The sequence below is a fragment of the Schistocerca gregaria genome, chromosome 1 (assembly GCF_023897955.1).
Source record: "Schistocerca gregaria isolate iqSchGreg1 chromosome 1, iqSchGreg1.2, whole genome shotgun sequence".
Lineage (NCBI taxonomy): Eukaryota > Metazoa > Arthropoda > Insecta > Orthoptera > Acrididae > Schistocerca > Schistocerca gregaria.
In genome coordinates this window covers 360,567,299-360,585,135 of record NC_064920.1, presented here as the reverse complement: position 1 = coordinate 360,585,135, position 17,837 = coordinate 360,567,299, and the positions used below count along the sequence as shown (strand labels likewise).

Below are 17,837 nucleotides of genomic sequence, written 5' to 3'. Positions count from 1 at the left end.
TGTCCTATGGAATAGTATTGTGTGAAGGGGAAATGCCAAAATAATATGAAAAGGATTTTTGTACTGAAGAAGCGAGCCTTGAGGACCATATCAAAAGTAAAACCAGGAATTCACCCAAACCCCTAGTCATTAGACACAATATTCCCACAGTTTATGCCATTTATATACTAGAAACTATAATGCTAGTGAAAGAAGACACTAACATCACAAAAAGAAACATGGATATTCACAGCTATGAAACAAGGTGCAGAAAAGATTTTCATATGGTTAACAGAAGATTAACAGCAGAAAGCCCCTATGTCAAAGGAGCTGCTTTTAATAACTTGTTACCAAATGAAGTTACGATATTGACAGTGGATACTTTTAAAATGCGAGTCAAGCAGTGGCTAATCCAAAAACGCCCTTATAATTTGAATTTATCATGAATTACAATGCAAAGAGAAATAATGTAAACTAAAAAATTTGTGATTGTAAAAACTTTCTACACAGTTGAAAATGCACATGCACATAAAATTACTTGTTACGAGCAATAAACTGAATTGAATCGAATAAATCATGGTTGCAGAATAACATGAATTTTTTGTAGAAGAATGGAAAAACTAATAGAAGCCAACCTCGGAGATAAGTTTGAATTCTGGAGAAATGTAGCAACACGCAAGGCAATACTGGCCCTATAACTTATCTTAGAAGGTAGGTTAAAGAAAGGCAAACCTACGTTTATAGCATTTATAGACTTAGAGAAAGCTTTTGACAATGTTGATTGCAATACCCTCATTGAAATTATGAAGGTAGCAGCATACAATACAGGGAGCAAAAGGCTATTTACAACTTGTACAGCAATCAGACGACAGTCATAAGAGTTGAAGGGCATGAAAGGGAAGCTGTGGTTGAGAAGGCAGTGGGAGAGGGTTATAGCCTATCCCCAATGTTATTGAGTCTGTACACTGAACAAGCAGTAAAGCAAACCAAAGAAAAATTTAGAATAGGAATTAAAGCTCAGGGAGAAGAAATAAGAACTTTGGGGTTTGCCAATGACTTTGTAATTTTATCAGAGACAGCAAACAACTTTGAAGAGCAGTTGAATGGAACGGACAGCATCTTTAAAGGAGGATATAAGATGAACACTAACATAAGATGAATTAAATCATATGGCACTAAGGGAGTTAAATTAGGAACTGTGACACTTAAAGTAACAGATACGTTCTGCTATTTGGGCAGCAAAAAAACTTATAATGGCTGAAGTAGATAGGATATAAAATGTAAGCTGGTAACAGCAAGAAAAGAATTTGTGAAGAAGAGAAATTTGTTGACATTGAATATAGATTTGATTGTTAGGAAATCTTTTCTGAAAGTACTTATCTGGAGTGCAGCCATTTATGGAGGTGAAATATAGATAAGAACCAGTTTAGACAAAAAGAGAATAGAAGCTTTCAAAATGTGGTGCTAAATGTTGAAGATTAGTTGGATAGATCATGTAACTAATGAAGAGGTACTGAATAGAAATGGGGAGACAAGAAATGTGCGGCACAACTTGACCAAAAGAAGGGATTGATTGATAGGACACATTCTGAGACATCAATGGATCACCAATTTAGCACTGGGGGCAAGTGTAAGGTCTAAAAACTATAGAGGGAGACAATGAAATGAATATAGTAAGCAGATTCAAAATGACATAAGTTGCAGTAGTTACTTGGAGAGGAAGAGACTCACACACACAAAGGATAGAGTAGCATGAAGAGCTGCATCAAACCAGACTTCGGACTGAAGACCCAACCACGACGATAACGACGACGACTCGACTCAGCTTGGTGCCAACCTGCCGTCTGCACCTGCTGTCACTGGAATCGTGGCGGGGGGAGAGGAGGGGAGGGGGGGGGGGGGGGGGGGGAACAGCGGGTCATGTCATGTGCATGGTAATCTTCACCTGCCTCCATGGTAGATGTGAGAGGGGCCTGAGTTGCCTGCTGAGGCCGTTCCACAGCGGAATGCTGTCACAGCTGGACTAGGAGAGCATTTCTGATATCAATGCTGCAGCCTCCTCTCAAGCAGCCAGATGTTGCTTAGCCCAACATCAGCAATGCAGGGTGCCTATGTGAGCATATCTTCACCAGGCCAGAAGCCTGCCATCTGTTAGCCGGCACTGGCCATGGTCACTGAAGTGGGGCACATCTACCTCACATTGTTAATGATGTGATGTGTATTTGAGGTTGAATAAAACATTGCTCTTGACCACCAGTGTGTCATTGGACCCACTAGTCTGTCACTCCACCACTCACATTTCCAAGTTCTGACCGTACCCTACAGAGTGGGATCTTCGAGCCTATCATCACACCATTTGGTGACAGCAGAGGGAGCAGACAATGCCAACAACCATCATCCATAAATGAAGAAGTTGACTCTACTGCTGCAGCGATGCAGGTGGAGTGATACATGGTGGAGTCCTCCTCCCTTGCCCCCCCCCCCCTACCCTACCCTACCCTACCCTACCCTACCCTAACCCACCCCCCCCCCCCCACCCCCCCAATACCACCCTTTTCATTGTGAGTGTCATGGTAAGTTAGTGGATTTTATGAACGCAGGGCATATTTTGAGGAGGTGTAAGATAAGTGTTAGTTTTCATCTGGTTAATATGGTCAATATGAGTGTCACAGGCAAGAGGCATGGGTCACTGTCTAGCAGTATTTAAGTGTTAACCATGAGTAGCAGTTCAGGATATGAAGCTGAGTTCAGTCATCACTTCAATGTGTAGTACTAACTACAAGCAGCCACTCAGGTGACAGTAGTTAAGTTATACTTAGAAGTGACGTGACAGAGTTACAGTTAAGTGCTCTCATAATCTGATTTTGTTTTGTGGAGAGCAAGGAATATGGTTCAGTATTTAATGAAGTAACATTTAGTGTTGGGATCGTGGCATGTTTAGTTGTATCTTTTCTTTTATGTTTTGCATAACTGATAAGAGGTAATAATCTCATGGTCAGTACCACAGGAAGCTGGGTTTTCAGTACCACAGAGCACTACCAAATAGGAGGTACTGAGAATTTTAAAGAGACAAATCAGATAAGGTGTGATCTGACAATGCACAGATAAGGTGCGATCTGACAATGCAAAGCAGTCTAAGATATTAGAAGCGCCTGATGCCAAGGGGAAGGAAATAGCTTATCAAAAATCTCCGGAAAATGGAGAGACGTTGTGCAGAGTGTACAATAACTAGCTGATTAAAAATGGCAAGCAGCTGATGTACGCAGTGAGTTTTTTACAGCACAGTGATGACTGATGTACATGACAAGTATAAAGTGGGTGAAGGGTACAATGTGAGCATGAAAGAAAACATTCTGACTGAATATCATGACAAAGTTAACCTTTGGCAACAGAAAGCTGTTACCAGTGTAGAGCTGTCGCAAAGATTTTCTGTTGTACAAGATAAACCAGTTAAACCATAGACAAATACACTAAGGCACGATTTGCATGATATAGTGCCACCAGGCAGCAGGAAGTTGTTTCGGATGAGCAGAAGTACCAGAAAACCAAGCATTTCAAGGTAAATTTAGTCTGTAATAAGTACTACAGGGGAGGAGTAAATGGGACAACTTGCCAATGTATTTTGAATGGTAGTGCTGTTTGTGGTTTTCTTATGATGATACTGTTGGGGGTATATTTGCTGGGAAGCCACAGTGTGAATCAGTTGCAACGACGAAGTTTTGAAAGTTGTTCCTAAACAAACAATTAAAAAACCACCAGATAGACAAATGTGGTGCCAAGTGTAATAGTTTAATAGAGCCAGCCTGTGTACTGTCAAAGGTGACATGTTAAGGATAATTTATTAAGAAAGAAATTTTACTGAAGAATTCTTCATCAGCAGTATACACTGCGAAATCCCACATTCACATAAGCGTCATTTTTAGTTTTTAAGTCTGGAATGTTTGTGCATGGGCATGGCAAGAGGCCTACCATTGAAATATGTTTTGTAGTATTTGAGATAATGAACTCAGCAGGGGCTCTTGAGAGATTAAGCAGTATAAGGAGACACTCCAAGGTAACAACAGCTATAGTAAGCTTATGAGAAATAACGTAGTATTGATATCAGTGAAAAATGAATTTGTTAGCACATAAAGAATTTGGGAAACAGCTATGTAATTTATTAATGTAAGTGTATACGCTATATAATTGTTACCGTAGTATAATATTGAGAGTGTGCAATTTTTTATAATACATCAAGGGTGGAAGCAGTCCTCAACAAGTACCGAGGGGCAGGGTCTTCCCTATGGAGAGAGGAATTGCAGTGTTGCTACCCAGTGTGCAGTGAAATTTGTTAGGAGAGGGCTGCTGATGTCAAGGTTACAGCCTACTGCCAAGCCAACAGCCATTGCTCGACCTGATGTCAGCAACACAGGGTGTTGATGCACGCATCTCTTCTCCATAGCAGGAGCCAGCCACCTGCGAGCCAATGCCAGCCAGTGTCACCAGTGTGTGACATGTCTGCCTCTCATTGCTAATGATATGATACTTATTTGAAGTTAAACAAAATATTTCTCTTTGCCTCCTGTGTGTAACTGGACACACCAGCCTACCACTCCACCACACCCCCTATCGAGTGCACTGCACTCTGCATGGAAATAAACAACAAAAATTACTCTGTTGGCATTTTCTGTGAATTTGCAAAGGCCTTTGATTGTGTAGATCATAAAATTCTGCTATGGGAATTAAAATGTTATGGTATCAAAGGGGTTCTTCCTATGGATGGAGCCATATCTTAACAATAGAAAAAAAGTGTGTCACATTAGCAAATAATATGATAGGAATAAGATTAAATTAAGAGTGGGGGAAACATTAACTATGGCATGCTGAAAGGTTCAGTGCTTGAACTGCCTGCTGTTCTTGCTCTTGATAAATGATTTATTGGGGAAATTTGAGGTCTCTTCAGATACTGTAATGTTTGCTGATGATAAGTATATTGATAAAAGGCTCAAGCACTTCCATTTCAGACAAAGTCAGGAGAATAACGGAACATGCTTACTACTTGTTCACAATCAGCAACTAAAACCTTAATATTGCAAAAAAAAAAAAACTATTATTGTGCAGTTCCAAACAAATAAAAATGACTTCCAGGTACCAGTAGTAGAGATCAGTGGGTTTATACTTGATAAGCCTTCAAATGTCATGTTCCTGGGTATCCAGATGGATAACAAACTGAGGTGTCACCAGCATGTGAACAAGTTAATGAAAAAGCTCAGTTTTTGTCTACTGGGCACTTAGAAATGTCTCTCACTATGTCAAACTGGAGGACGACTTGTTAACATACTTAGCATACTTTCACTTAGTTCTATCCTTGACATAATCTTCTAGGGCACTGCAGCTAAGGTGGAAAGTGTTCCTTCTACAGAAGTGGCCAATAAGAATATTTTGTAAACTTGATAACCAAACATGTTGGCACAAGCTTTCTGAGGGATCTAGGAATTCTTTCATGTACACATCAATACAAATACTGCCTCATGATATTTGTGGTTAAAAACAAGAGTGAATTGAAGATAAATTCACAAACACAAAAGTAAAAGTGGAAATAATTTCCATGTAGACTTTACGTCCCTCTCTAGGTTTCAGAATGGAGTTTTATATTCTGGGGCAAAAGTCTATAACACACTACCAGTGCATGTTATGCAGGAAACTGAATATCCTCAAATGTTTAAAAATAAAGTAAAAGAATACTTCATTATCAAACAATGGAAATTTCAAGTCGGAATATCAACAATATAGGAAAGACAGATTGTTACTTAGACCCTACCATAAATAAGACATATCAAGTTGCAGACAGACACAATTAAAAGACACTCACATATAGCTTCCAGCCACACCCTTTGTCAGTAAAAGAGTAAAACACACACACACACACACACACACACACACACACACACACACACACAAACACACTCACACTCACACAAGCACACCTCATGCGCACATGACCATCAAAACTCCAGTATCTTTGGCTGAAATGCAACATAATGTGGGATGCAAACAGCAATCTGGATGGGGAAGGGGGAGGGGGAGATGGGTGGTGGAAGGGATAGTAGTGTATGGGTGGGGAGAGAGACAAATGCTGTGTGGTGGAGTATGCAGGGACTAGACTGCGAACTGGTGTAGCATCAGGAGGTTGTGGGGCAGGGATGTGAGGAAAAAAGGAGAGGAGTGGGGAAAGACATGTGGATGTGTTGGCAGAGCACTGCAAATAAACAGGGTAGGAGAAGAGAATGAGGAGGAGATGATAGGACAGAGGGGGTACAAACTGTTAGGTGTTTGGACAGTATGTTACCACAGGTTGAGGCCGGGATAATTAAGGGAGCAGAGAGTGTGCTGTAAGGATAACTCCCATCTGTGCAATTCAGAAAAGCTGTTGGTGGAGGGAAGGAACCAGATGACTCTGATAATGAAGCAGCCATTAAACCAAATGTGTTATGCACAGCTGCATGTTGTGCCTCAAGGTTGTCTACTTTGCTCTTGGCCACAGTTTTATGTGGCCCTTCTTGCTGGAGGACAGTTAGTTGGTATTCATATCAATATAAAAAGCTGTGAATTATTGTAACAGAGTTGGTAAATGACATGGCTACGTTCACAGGTGGCCCAGCCCTGATGGGTTAGGATAAACCTGGGACAGGACTGAGAAAGGAAGTGCCGGGTGGGTGGATCGGGCAGGTTTGGGCCTGGGTCTTTCACAGGGATATGATCCTTGTGGCAAGGGGTTCGGATTGGGAATGGCATAGGGATGGACTGGGCTGTTGTGGAGATTGGGTGGGCAATGGGATACCACTTGAGGAGGAGTGACTTCATTAGTCACTTCTCCTCGAACTTATAAGATTACATGGATCCAAGAATGAGAATTCCACATAACTCTAATATTTGTATTAGAAAGATCCTAATTTTCCCATTAGTGATCCATCTAAGATTAAATAAATGCTTTGTTTGAACTATTAGATGCTGCAGTTGCTGATCAAGTGTTTAAGGAGACAAACAGCAAAGGTCATCAGTCTCCTATTCACCTTCTAGACAGAAACAATGTGTCCAATCTGTCTGAGTATAGAGTAAATACTGTGAGCAAGTGCAAGAAAGCATTCCAAATATTTGCAAAGCACACATCTGAGTGATATTTACATAGTGGGATGTGGGAAACTGCCTAAAAACCACATTCAGGCTGGCTGGTACATCAACCCATCATTGTTAATCCACCGGCTGGATTTGTCAGTGGCCAGAGTACATTACCATTCTGAAAGCAGTCGTGTTAACACACACAGCTATCCAGGCAGGTGAAATGGTAGGTAATAACAGGAGATGAGTAGTACTGGAGGAGGAGCAGTGGTTTTGCCCAAAGCAGTTGTTTTTCTCCTTAATGGAAAAATATGTAAAATAAGGGAGAGAATGACTTACCTGTAGAGGATTAATGTGCACACAGAAATGACAAATTTTGAGCCCTTTCTTATTTTTTCTAGTGAGAGTTTTTTTTCCTTGCATACTCACATAAAGCAGTCTACACAAAATAATCAATTTGATGAGATTAGCACTAGTCATAATTTGATGTTACTGTACTTTGCAACTGCCTGTTAACGTGTGACTCAGCTGGTTTCACACGCAAGGAGCTCTACTTCATTATGAGATTTATGGAAAAGATGGATGCAGAATGAATGATTCCAGGATCATTCTACAATGATATAAAATTTGTCAGCTTAATAAAGGAAAGAACATAAGACAAACACACAGACATGTGAATAAATACAGATGTATTTAATGAAGTGAGGACAACAGTCAGCTGTGGCTTTGCTAAAGGAATCATCATTACATTTGCCTCAGCTGATTTAGGAAAACCACAGAAAATCTAAATCAGTTTAGGAAAACCACAGAAAACCTAAATCACATTACAAAAGGATCCCTAGGGCTTTTATGGCACATGGGAAAAATATAGTGGAATCTTTAATGTTCCATTCATAATCCTCATGATTATTCAATATTCATCTCTGATGAATGCCTTTAACTGTTACACACACACACACACACACACACACACACACACACACACACACACACACACACACCACATTCGCAATGACACAATTTAAAATAACATTCTCAAGAAAACTTTACCTTTCAAATTTTCCAAGCATGTCACTTACATAGTCTTGTAAAGTGATTACATTGATACCATACCGCCACAATATTTTAAGTGTGTTAATGAAGTTCCAAGTGTTTGCTTCACGAAAAAGAAATTTGTTACCATCATAGAGACCAAAAGTTGATTCATGTGTTTTTCTTCGTCCCAAACCTATAAAACATACCACATGTTATTCAGCAGATAAAGTGCTCTGTGCACACTTTACAGATGTACATCAGATAAAGCTTTCTGCCATATGTGTTCTAGTTGTAAAATAATTACAACTTACAAAGACACATAACATCATCGTTTGAGACTTAAAAGTACAAAAATTATTATAATAAAAAATGCAGTGTCAAAATTTATTACCACTGTCAGAAATATTTTACTGCAGCAGCTTCCTTTATATCAAAAGGTCAAACTGTAACTGCCATGTAGTACAGAGATGTTTCATGACAAGTACATCTGTATTAATAAGTAGGTAAATATTTGTATAGTCATTTTATATTTTTATGATTTTATGCATAGAAAGGTTGAAAATGAGGAGCAGAACTAGGAGGAGAGAGCTTAATTGCATCTTAGAGAGGATTAAAAGAAACAACCAAAGATGATCCCAATATCAAGTCTAGAATCTCCTGGATGCAGCACTCAGCAACCATTAGATAGTCTTGGTTGTTCACTTTGTAGGGAATAAATATGGATGAGCTGCTAACTGTCCCACACTGCAGTCAGCACAGTGAGACAGGTCTGGTTCATTTTTTGACCAAATGTATTAGATTGGTTCATAAGTTTGTAGTGTTTTTGTTTCACATGTTGCTTTGGCTTTATTTATTGTTTATCATCTTTTATTTTTAGTTCACTGGTGCTATTTGAGTGTACATATTGTCGTTTTATCATTTGGGGAGAATTAGTGGAGCTGTGGATGCTAGAAAATGGAGTACCAATTGGAGAAATTCTTTTGTTGGAATCAATAGAAGGGTAACAGCAGAGAAGGCAGCCAGAAAAAAATTGCACTATGTAGGGGGATAATGCCACTGGACAGAGCACAGCAAGAAAATTGGTTCCTCGTTTTAAAGATAATCATTCCGACATGAATGACTCTTCACATTCAGGAAGACCTTTGGGTTTCACAAAGATCATTTAAACACATTAATCCACAATGATCCACATCAGTGTACTCAAAAACTGGCAAAACATGATGAACTGTGATCATTCCACCATGATGAGACATTTGCATGCAATGGGGAAGATTCAAAGATTGAGTGGTTGGATACCACATGCTCTAAGCCAAAATCACAAAAATCAGCGGGTGCCCATACATGCATCTCTGCTTGCTCATCATCAAGTGGCTCATGAGTAACATCAATCATTCCTATACTGTATTGTTACTGGTGAGAAATGGTGTCTTTATGCTAACATAAGGAAAAGAAAGGAATGATTGAACCCAAACAAAGCAGCAACTCTCCGTACAAAGACCTGTGCGGATCCACTAAAGATAATGTTAGGTAACAGTGTGGTGTACTATAAATTGCTTCCCCAAGGTGTATCCATCACTGCTGATATTTATTATTGACAACTGAGGCACCTTGCAGATGTAATCTGAGAACAGTGACCAGGAGGACTGTGTGTAGTGATGTTAATCCATGATAACACTTGTTTGCATTCTACTAGACTGCCAAAAAATGCTATACAGGAGTTGGATTGGGAAGATATTCCACACACCCCTTAATCACCTCATCTTGGATGCTTTCACCTTTCCTGATTTCTATTGGACAACCTTCAAGGAACTTCCTTCCTGGATGAAAATTTGCTCTGAACATGGGTCAACATGTTCTTCACCTCAAAACGATGTGATTTCATAGTAGCAGAATCAAAAAGTTACCCCAGCCTTGGTGGACTGTTGTGAATAGTAAAGGAGAATATACTACTAATGACTACGGTCTTTGTTATGTGTATCTGTTATACTTATTACATTTATGGGAAAGCACTTGAAACTTATTCAGCAAGCTACATTATGAGCCACGATAGACAGACAGCTAAATAACAATACCGATATGATGTCCCTCCTAATATGTTATTACTGTGTAGACTGGTCATGCATTAAGATTTTTACAGAGATTTAACAAGCAAACAGGCCTTGGCTGAGACCAATGTGAAAATATATCTGCCAATTTTGACTACTGTTTCTACTCTTTGGGGCCTGGCAGACTTGTGCACCGTTTCTAAGGACCTGCTGATGAGTGATTGTTGCTAGGACATTGGTATTTCAGCCAGGGGAAAGAATATTACATGTAGTGGACTGAGAACACTCAGGCGGTCACTTCGAGGAAGTATGAAGGGCAGTTACAGCCCAGTTCCTACTGACAATACTGAAAAGTGCAGTAGCATCATTGGATTGACTAAAACAATGCATTACACCAAATGAATAGCAAGCTCTCAGAACAAAATTAAAACTATATGGTCAATTGTGAAAGTGTACAAGGGCAGAATGCGAATGTTCGATATTACACCTCTCATGTGGGAGATTGAAACTGTTAGGGACCCACAAAAATTCATTATTAAATATTTTGCACAACAGCCAGAAAATTGCACCAAAATTTTATATGTACAGATAAGTAAGCAGAGCCCTTAAGCTGATGCTCTAAGACATACCACATGCAGCTACAAAGAACAATCAAAGATGAAATTGAATCAATTACTTAATCACCAAAGAGTAAAGGCTCCCATGAGTATAGTGAAGTATCACATAGGGTTATGAGAATTGATGCACCATCTAATAATTGTGTGCACAGCCACCAGAGCAATGTGTCAGATGTGGTCAATTTCCTGACAGACAAATTTTCATTAGTGACACACCTTTGTAAAAAGGGAAAAAGTGAGAGGGCAGACAGTTAACACTCAATTCCTTTGTTATCGGGATTTTTAAATTTTTTTGACAAAGCAGTGTATAAGAGTGTAAAGGCACATCTCAGTACACATAATCTGTTGTCAGATTTGCAGTGTGACTGAAGGAAAGTAGTATCCACATAAAATGAAATTTATTGTCATGTATGCGAGACAAACAGGGAAAACAATTTGAATCTATGAAAGTGGAAGTTTCTGTTCTGGGTCAACTGTTTTAAAATTTCAATGAATCAAAAACATCAGCTGTGTACGGGACATTGATAGAAATCAACAGGGAGAGCTGACAAAATGTGTGAGCGACCAGGATTCGAACCCAGGATCTACGACTTACTAGGCAGGCATTCAAACCCATAAGGAACGACAACACAGGAACTGGCGCAACTGCGCAGAATTATCCCAAGCACACTCTCCACCACATTCTCATTTGCAACTTATTCCACACACTACAAAAGTAGTGCTCCCTACCTGAGTGTAGGTGTGCACCCACACAGAAATGATATTTGGCTTGTGATCACTGTAATTATGTGTGTGTGGTGTCTGTTCTTTTGAACAGACTCCACGGTGGATTGTGACAGCTGTGAAGAATGGAATTCCAATGAATTACAAACATTAGCTGGTTGATAGAAATCAATGGAGAGAGTTGAAACAATGCATGCCTGACTGTAATTCGAACCCGAGATCTCCTGCTTAGCTGATGTTTGTAATCCATTGAAATTTGATTCTTCACGACAGTCATGGTCCACCATGGTGTCTGTTCTTTTAGACATGTCTGAAAGAACAGACACCATACACGTATCAGTTGCTTTCCTTGATATATGTGTAACAATGATCTGCCACTAAAAATGATAGCTGTCACAAAAATCTCTCTTTACAGATGACAAATGATTTTGTTTAATCTTTGCAGATGACAAGTGTTTCTGTGAAAGGCATGGAATAGAATGAAAATGAACAAGCAAATTGGTTAATAGATAAAATCAACACATGACTTTTAGAGGACAGATTAAAGTGTAACTGCAAAAAAATTAAAACACATAAAGCTTCTGAAACTGAACTTCTGTAAAAGCAAACATCAGTGAAGTTGGTCATTTTAAACTTTTAGGACTGAGAGCTCTCTTGAAAGAATTAGCTTTCTTGGAAGTATTATGTTCAAGATATTGTGCAGAAACTGAATTCTGCTACCTTCACTATGAGACCAAGCTCAAATGTTTCGAACACTGAAATGCAAACACTTGTGTACTGTTACTCTATTATCTCTCATGTCATCACATAATGGGGCAAACATGTGCACTCACCAACAATATTCTTAGACCAGAAAATGATTGTATTAGAATACAATGAATACTATATCGAAAAATGATTTGCACTGGGATACCAAATTGTATAGATAGGTGTTCGCCATTCAACGGGCTTCCAGCAGAAATAAGAAAAAATAATAGTCCCAAGTATTCAAATCTAACATGAAAGGTTTTTTGTGGTACATTCTTTTCATTTTATACAAGAGTTCCTCACAATAGCTGAGAACTTTTTTCTGTGATTTGCTATTTTTCATATATTCTTTCTTTAATTAATTCTTTTCTTTCTTTTGTTCATAAATTTTTCAATCACTGTTTAAACTACACACTGACTTATTCCATGACAAAACAGCTCTGCCCCCATAGTCCCTCAAAATCTGATTAATAAATAAAATGGGTGCATGATACCTGAAATTATCAAGGTCATATGTTAGTTAAGTTTACGACATCAATAAGTTTGTCCATAACCCATTTCTACAGAAGAGAACAAGCAGAAAATGGACTTTTCAAGCAGAAAAAATTAAATTGTTTAAATTTTTTTCAAACAAAGAAAATATTCACCACGTGATGGGTTTAAAAGGTGTTAAATTGCAAGGAACTACAGACTCATAATGCACAGACAAAAATTAGATACAAAAGTAGAAATTAAATCCCACCAGGCATGAAGTCAGAAACATAGAATCATGAGAATTTCTTTAAAACAGGTAGATGTACCAAATTAAACTAAGCAACAAGTTCAACATCTCAGAAAATGAACACTCTACAGACGTAGCTGAAAGAGGAGATCACTTAGCAAAAATAATTATGCACACAGCAAAAGATGTTATTGGTACAAAAACATCAAAAGTAAAGAAAGTATCAAATGGAACAAAGCACCTCTTAGAGAGGAGGCAAGTTTTAAGCAAATGACAGTATAGATACAGAAGGTCGCCGATAAAAGTATTCCTACATGGTAAGCATTATATTGCAAATTTACTGTTTCCCTGCTCATCCAATGACTTAAGAAAAGGTTAAAAAAAGCTTTAGTTGTTTCTTGAAAATTATATGATACAAGTGCCTTTCCACCACTCTCTAAATTATTCAAGTAAGGTACGTCATATTTTGTGAATGAAAGTGTGTGTGGGCAGTTACAGGTCCCATCTGTATTATTTCATTTAAGAAGATCGATGAAATTGTTCTTGAACAATTCTAAATAAGTCTAATAGTGAATATTAAACATATACATAGATGGGCAGAACAAATGGTCACAGGTTTGTTTGATCCATGGGAGTGTGTCAAGGAAATGCTGCAAAACACGTACTAGCAGACACCTGAAGAATCTTACAAAAACTTACTTAGAAAGTTTTGAGAACAAATATTACATTAGGCATCTAGGAATATATCACAGTCAGTGACATCTGGAACAAGATCCCTACTAAAATCTCTGGTCCCTTAGGCTCCATTGCACTCTAGTAGTTAGCATCACTGGCTACTAAAACAAAGGTTAGGTATGTTGGTTGGTTTAAAAGGTGGGGAAGGGACCAAACTGCTTGGTTATCAGTCCCTTGTTCCTGTTAAAACAATCATACAGGGATAAGAAGAAAACAAAAGAGACATAGAGCACAATACCAAAAGGACAGAAATACGACAAGAACTAAGGAAAGGCAACAAACACTACAAAGAACAAAAGACGACGACAAAACTGCAGAGAGAAGCAAGAAAGAGGTAGAAGAGATTAAAACAAGAAAGCAGATTACCATGGCTCCCTGACCATGAAAATAAAAAGGAGAAGCCAGCCACTCTGCAACACATTAAAACCTCCACCCAAAAAGCACTAGGGTGGAGGACACAGAGGGATGAAGGACATGCGCAAAAACTTAGATTAAATGATAAAACCCACCCTCACGAATAAAATGTAAAACTAAAGCTGTTGTTCAGGCATTGTTTCCCAACACCGAAGGTAGGGTGCTGTGAAAGTTAAAAGTCAACCCCAGAGTGGCTAAAAGTGGGCAGTCCAGTAAGAGGTGGATGACTTGTCATTTGTGAGCCACAGCGACACTGAGGTGGGTCCTCACAACGGAGGAGGTAACCATGTGTTAGACATGTATGGCAAATGTGGAGCTGACAAAGGACAACTGATTCCATGCGAGAAGCCTGCAGGGAAGTGATCCACAAATCTACAGTCTCCTTAATGACACACAGTTTGTTCTGCCTACTGATATGCTATTCAGTCTCCCAAAGTCGGAAAACCTTGTGGTGTAAGACAGAATGTAGGTCAGTTTCAGAGATGCCCATCTCCAGAAGCAGTTTCCATGTAGCCTGTTTGGCCAGCTTGTCAGCAAGTTCGTTGCCTGGGATTCCGGCGTGTCCTGAGGTCCACACAAACACCACTGAACGATGGGACTGTTCCAGGACAGAGATGGACTCCTGGATGGTCACTACCAAAGGATGGCGAGGGTAGCACTGGTCAATAGCTTGTAAGCTGCTAAGGGAGTCAGAACACAGAATAAATGACTCACCAGAACAGGAACGGGTGTACTGAAGTGCACGAGATATGGCTACAAGCTCTGCAGTGAATACACTGCAGCCAGCAGGCAACAAATGCTGTTGAATATGGCCTCTGTGGACATAGACGACACCAACATTACCATCAGCCATTGAACCATTGGTGTAAACAACTTCACAGCCTTGGAACATGTCTAGAAAAGAGAGGAAGTGACAGTGGAGAGCGGCAGGTTTAACGAAGTCCTTAGGGGTATGCAAAAGGTCCAGAAGAAGCTTCAGTCGAGGTGTACACCATGGAGGTGTAAGTGAAAGGACCTCAAGTAGAGGTGGTAAAGGGAAGGACTCCACTTCAGACAGAAGGGATCCCACATGCACTGCAATTGTTAGCACTAACCTGGGCTGCCAATGCTGGAGATGAACTGCCACCGGTGGGAGAAGGAGACAGTAATTTGGATTCTCAGGAAAACTACGAATGTGTGCAACATAACTGGCGAGCAGTTGTGCGTGTGGGATCTGCAATGGAGAGACTCCTGCCTCCACCAGGACACTGGACTCGTTCTAAAAGCTCCCATTGCTAGGTGAACGCCACAGTGGTGCACTGGGTCGAGTACACACAACACTGAGGGCGCCACTGAAGCATAAAGCACACTCCCATACTCAAGACAGGATTGAGCAAGGGCTCTATAGAACTGCAGCAGCGTAAAGAGATCTGCACCCCAGTTGGTGTTGCTCAGGCAGCGGAGGGCACTGAGGTGCTGCCAGTACTTCTGCTTAAGCTGATGAAGGTGAGGTAGCCAAGTCAATCAGGTGTCGAAAACCAGTCCTAAGAATTAATAAGTCCCCACAACAGTGAATGGATCATCATTAAGGTAAAGTTATGGTTCCGGATGAACAGTATGATGCCGACAGAAGTGCATGACACACAACTTCACGGCTGAAAACTTGAAGCCGTGGGCTAGAGCCCATGACTGCACCTTGTGAATGGCTCCCTGTAGGCACCGCTCAGCAACACCAGTACTGGAGGAGCAATATGAAATGCAGAAGTCATCCGCATACAGAGAAGGTGAGACTGACAGCCCTACAGGTGCTACTAGACCATTAATAGCCACTAAAAATAGAGAGACACTCAATACAGAGCCCTTTGGAATGCCATTGTCCTGAATACGAGAGAAACTATAGAAGGTACCAACTTGGACACGGAAAGTATGGAGTGACACGAAGTTTTGGATGAAAATCGGGAGTGGGCCCCGGAGACCCCACTCATACAATGTGGCAAGGATATGATGTCACCAAGTCATGTTGTATGTTTTACATAAGTCAAAAAAGATGGCAACCAGGTATTGGCATTTGGAAAGGGCTGTTCGGATGGCAGACTTGAGGGAAACTAGAGTATCAGTGGTAGAGCGACCCTGGCGGAAGCCGCCCTGAGATGGAGTCAGTAGGCCATATGACTCCAGGACCCAACCCAACTGCTGACACACCATTCATTCCTGCAGCTTACAAAGAACGTTGGTGAGGCTGATGGGCCAATAGCTATCCACATCAAGCAGGTTTTTACTGAGTTTGAGCAGCGGAATGATGGTGCTCTCTCACCATTGCGATGGAAAGACACCATTGCACCAGATCTGGTTGAATATGGCAAGGATAGATCGCTTGTAGTCAGATGAGAGATGTTTAATCATCTGACTGTGGACCTGATCCAGCCCAGGAGCTGTGTTGGGGCAATGTGCAAGAGCACTGAGGAGCTCCCACTCTGTAAATGGGGCGTTGTAGGGTTCACTGTGACGTGTAGTGAACGAGAAGGCTTTCCTTTCCATCCACCGTTTGAGGGTGGGAAAGGTTGGGGGGTAGTTCTCCAATGCAGAGGCTCGAGCATAGTTCTCGGCAAAGTGCTTGGCAATCACATTTTTGTCGGTAGATAACACACCACTGATGTTCACGCCAGGGACACCTGTTGGCATCTGGTACCCGAGAAGATGTCTGATCGTCGTTCAGACTAAGGGAGGTGATGTATGGCACCCAATAGTCAACATGTATCTCTCCCAACACTCCTGTTTCCATTGTTTTATAAGCTGGCGAACACAGGCACGGAGCTGCTTAAAGGCTATTAGGTGCTCTAGGGAAGGGTGCCGTTTTAGAGATCGCCGACACTCTTTAATAGCCTCAGCGACATCCTGCGACCACCAAGGGTCTGTCTTTCACCTGGGGCACCTAAAGAATGAGGAATCGCATTTTCCACCACAGAATCGATCGTTTAGTGGCCTGCTCAACCACAACATTGATGGCACCATGTTGGGGAGATTCAATGGTGTCAACAGAGGTTAAGGCTACCCAGTCTGCCTTGTTTAAGGCCCATCTGGGTAGGCATCCATGGGCATGATGCCGGAGGAGTGGTCACTGCCACACAGGTTGTCCGGTGGATAGATGGGAGAAGGCCAGGACTGCAAACCGAGAGATCAATGGCCGAATATGTGCCATATGCCACACCAAAATGTGTGGGGGCAAGTATTTAAGAGGTGGAGGCTGAGTTGTGACAGTAAATTTTCGACATCTCTATCTCAGCCAGTAAGCACAGTGCCACCCTGAAAAGGGGTTATAGGCATTAAAATCTCCCAAAAGTAGGAAAGGTTTAGTGAGTTGCTCTATCAGTGCAGCCAATACATTTAGTGGTACTGCACCATTTGCAGAGAGTTACTTCCTGTGTTGTCCGTACCCTGACAGCCACAGCTTCAAGAGGAGTTTGAAGGAGCACAGGTTCACTACATACCGAGTTCAGGACATAGACGCAAAACTCCACCTGACACTCTATTACATTCGCTACGATTCTTGTAATATCCCCTGTAGCCAAGAAGGGCAGGGGTCCGCATTGCTGGGAACCAGGTTTCCTGGGGGGCAAAGCAGAAAGCAGGTGTAAAGCTTAGCAGTTGCCGTAGCACAGCCACATAGTGGAAAAAACTGCTGCAATTCCACTGGAGGATGACGTGATCGTGAGAATGGGAAGGCATGAAACACTCAATGATGCA

General features: G+C 40.8%; 1 protein-coding gene across 1 annotated transcript in view; it reads right to left on the bottom strand.

Moving 5' to 3' along the window:
- The window catches only part of LOC126346176 (prenylcysteine oxidase 1-like), a 90,464-nt gene that overhangs the window by 44,858 nt on the left and 27,769 nt on the right, over positions 1 to 17,837 (bottom strand). The window contains exon 3 of the mRNA XM_050002165.1: positions 8,128 to 8,305. Coding sequence (XP_049858122.1) covers positions 8,128 to 8,305 — 178 coding nt within the window. The remainder of the gene's footprint in view (positions 1 to 8,127; positions 8,306 to 17,837) is intronic.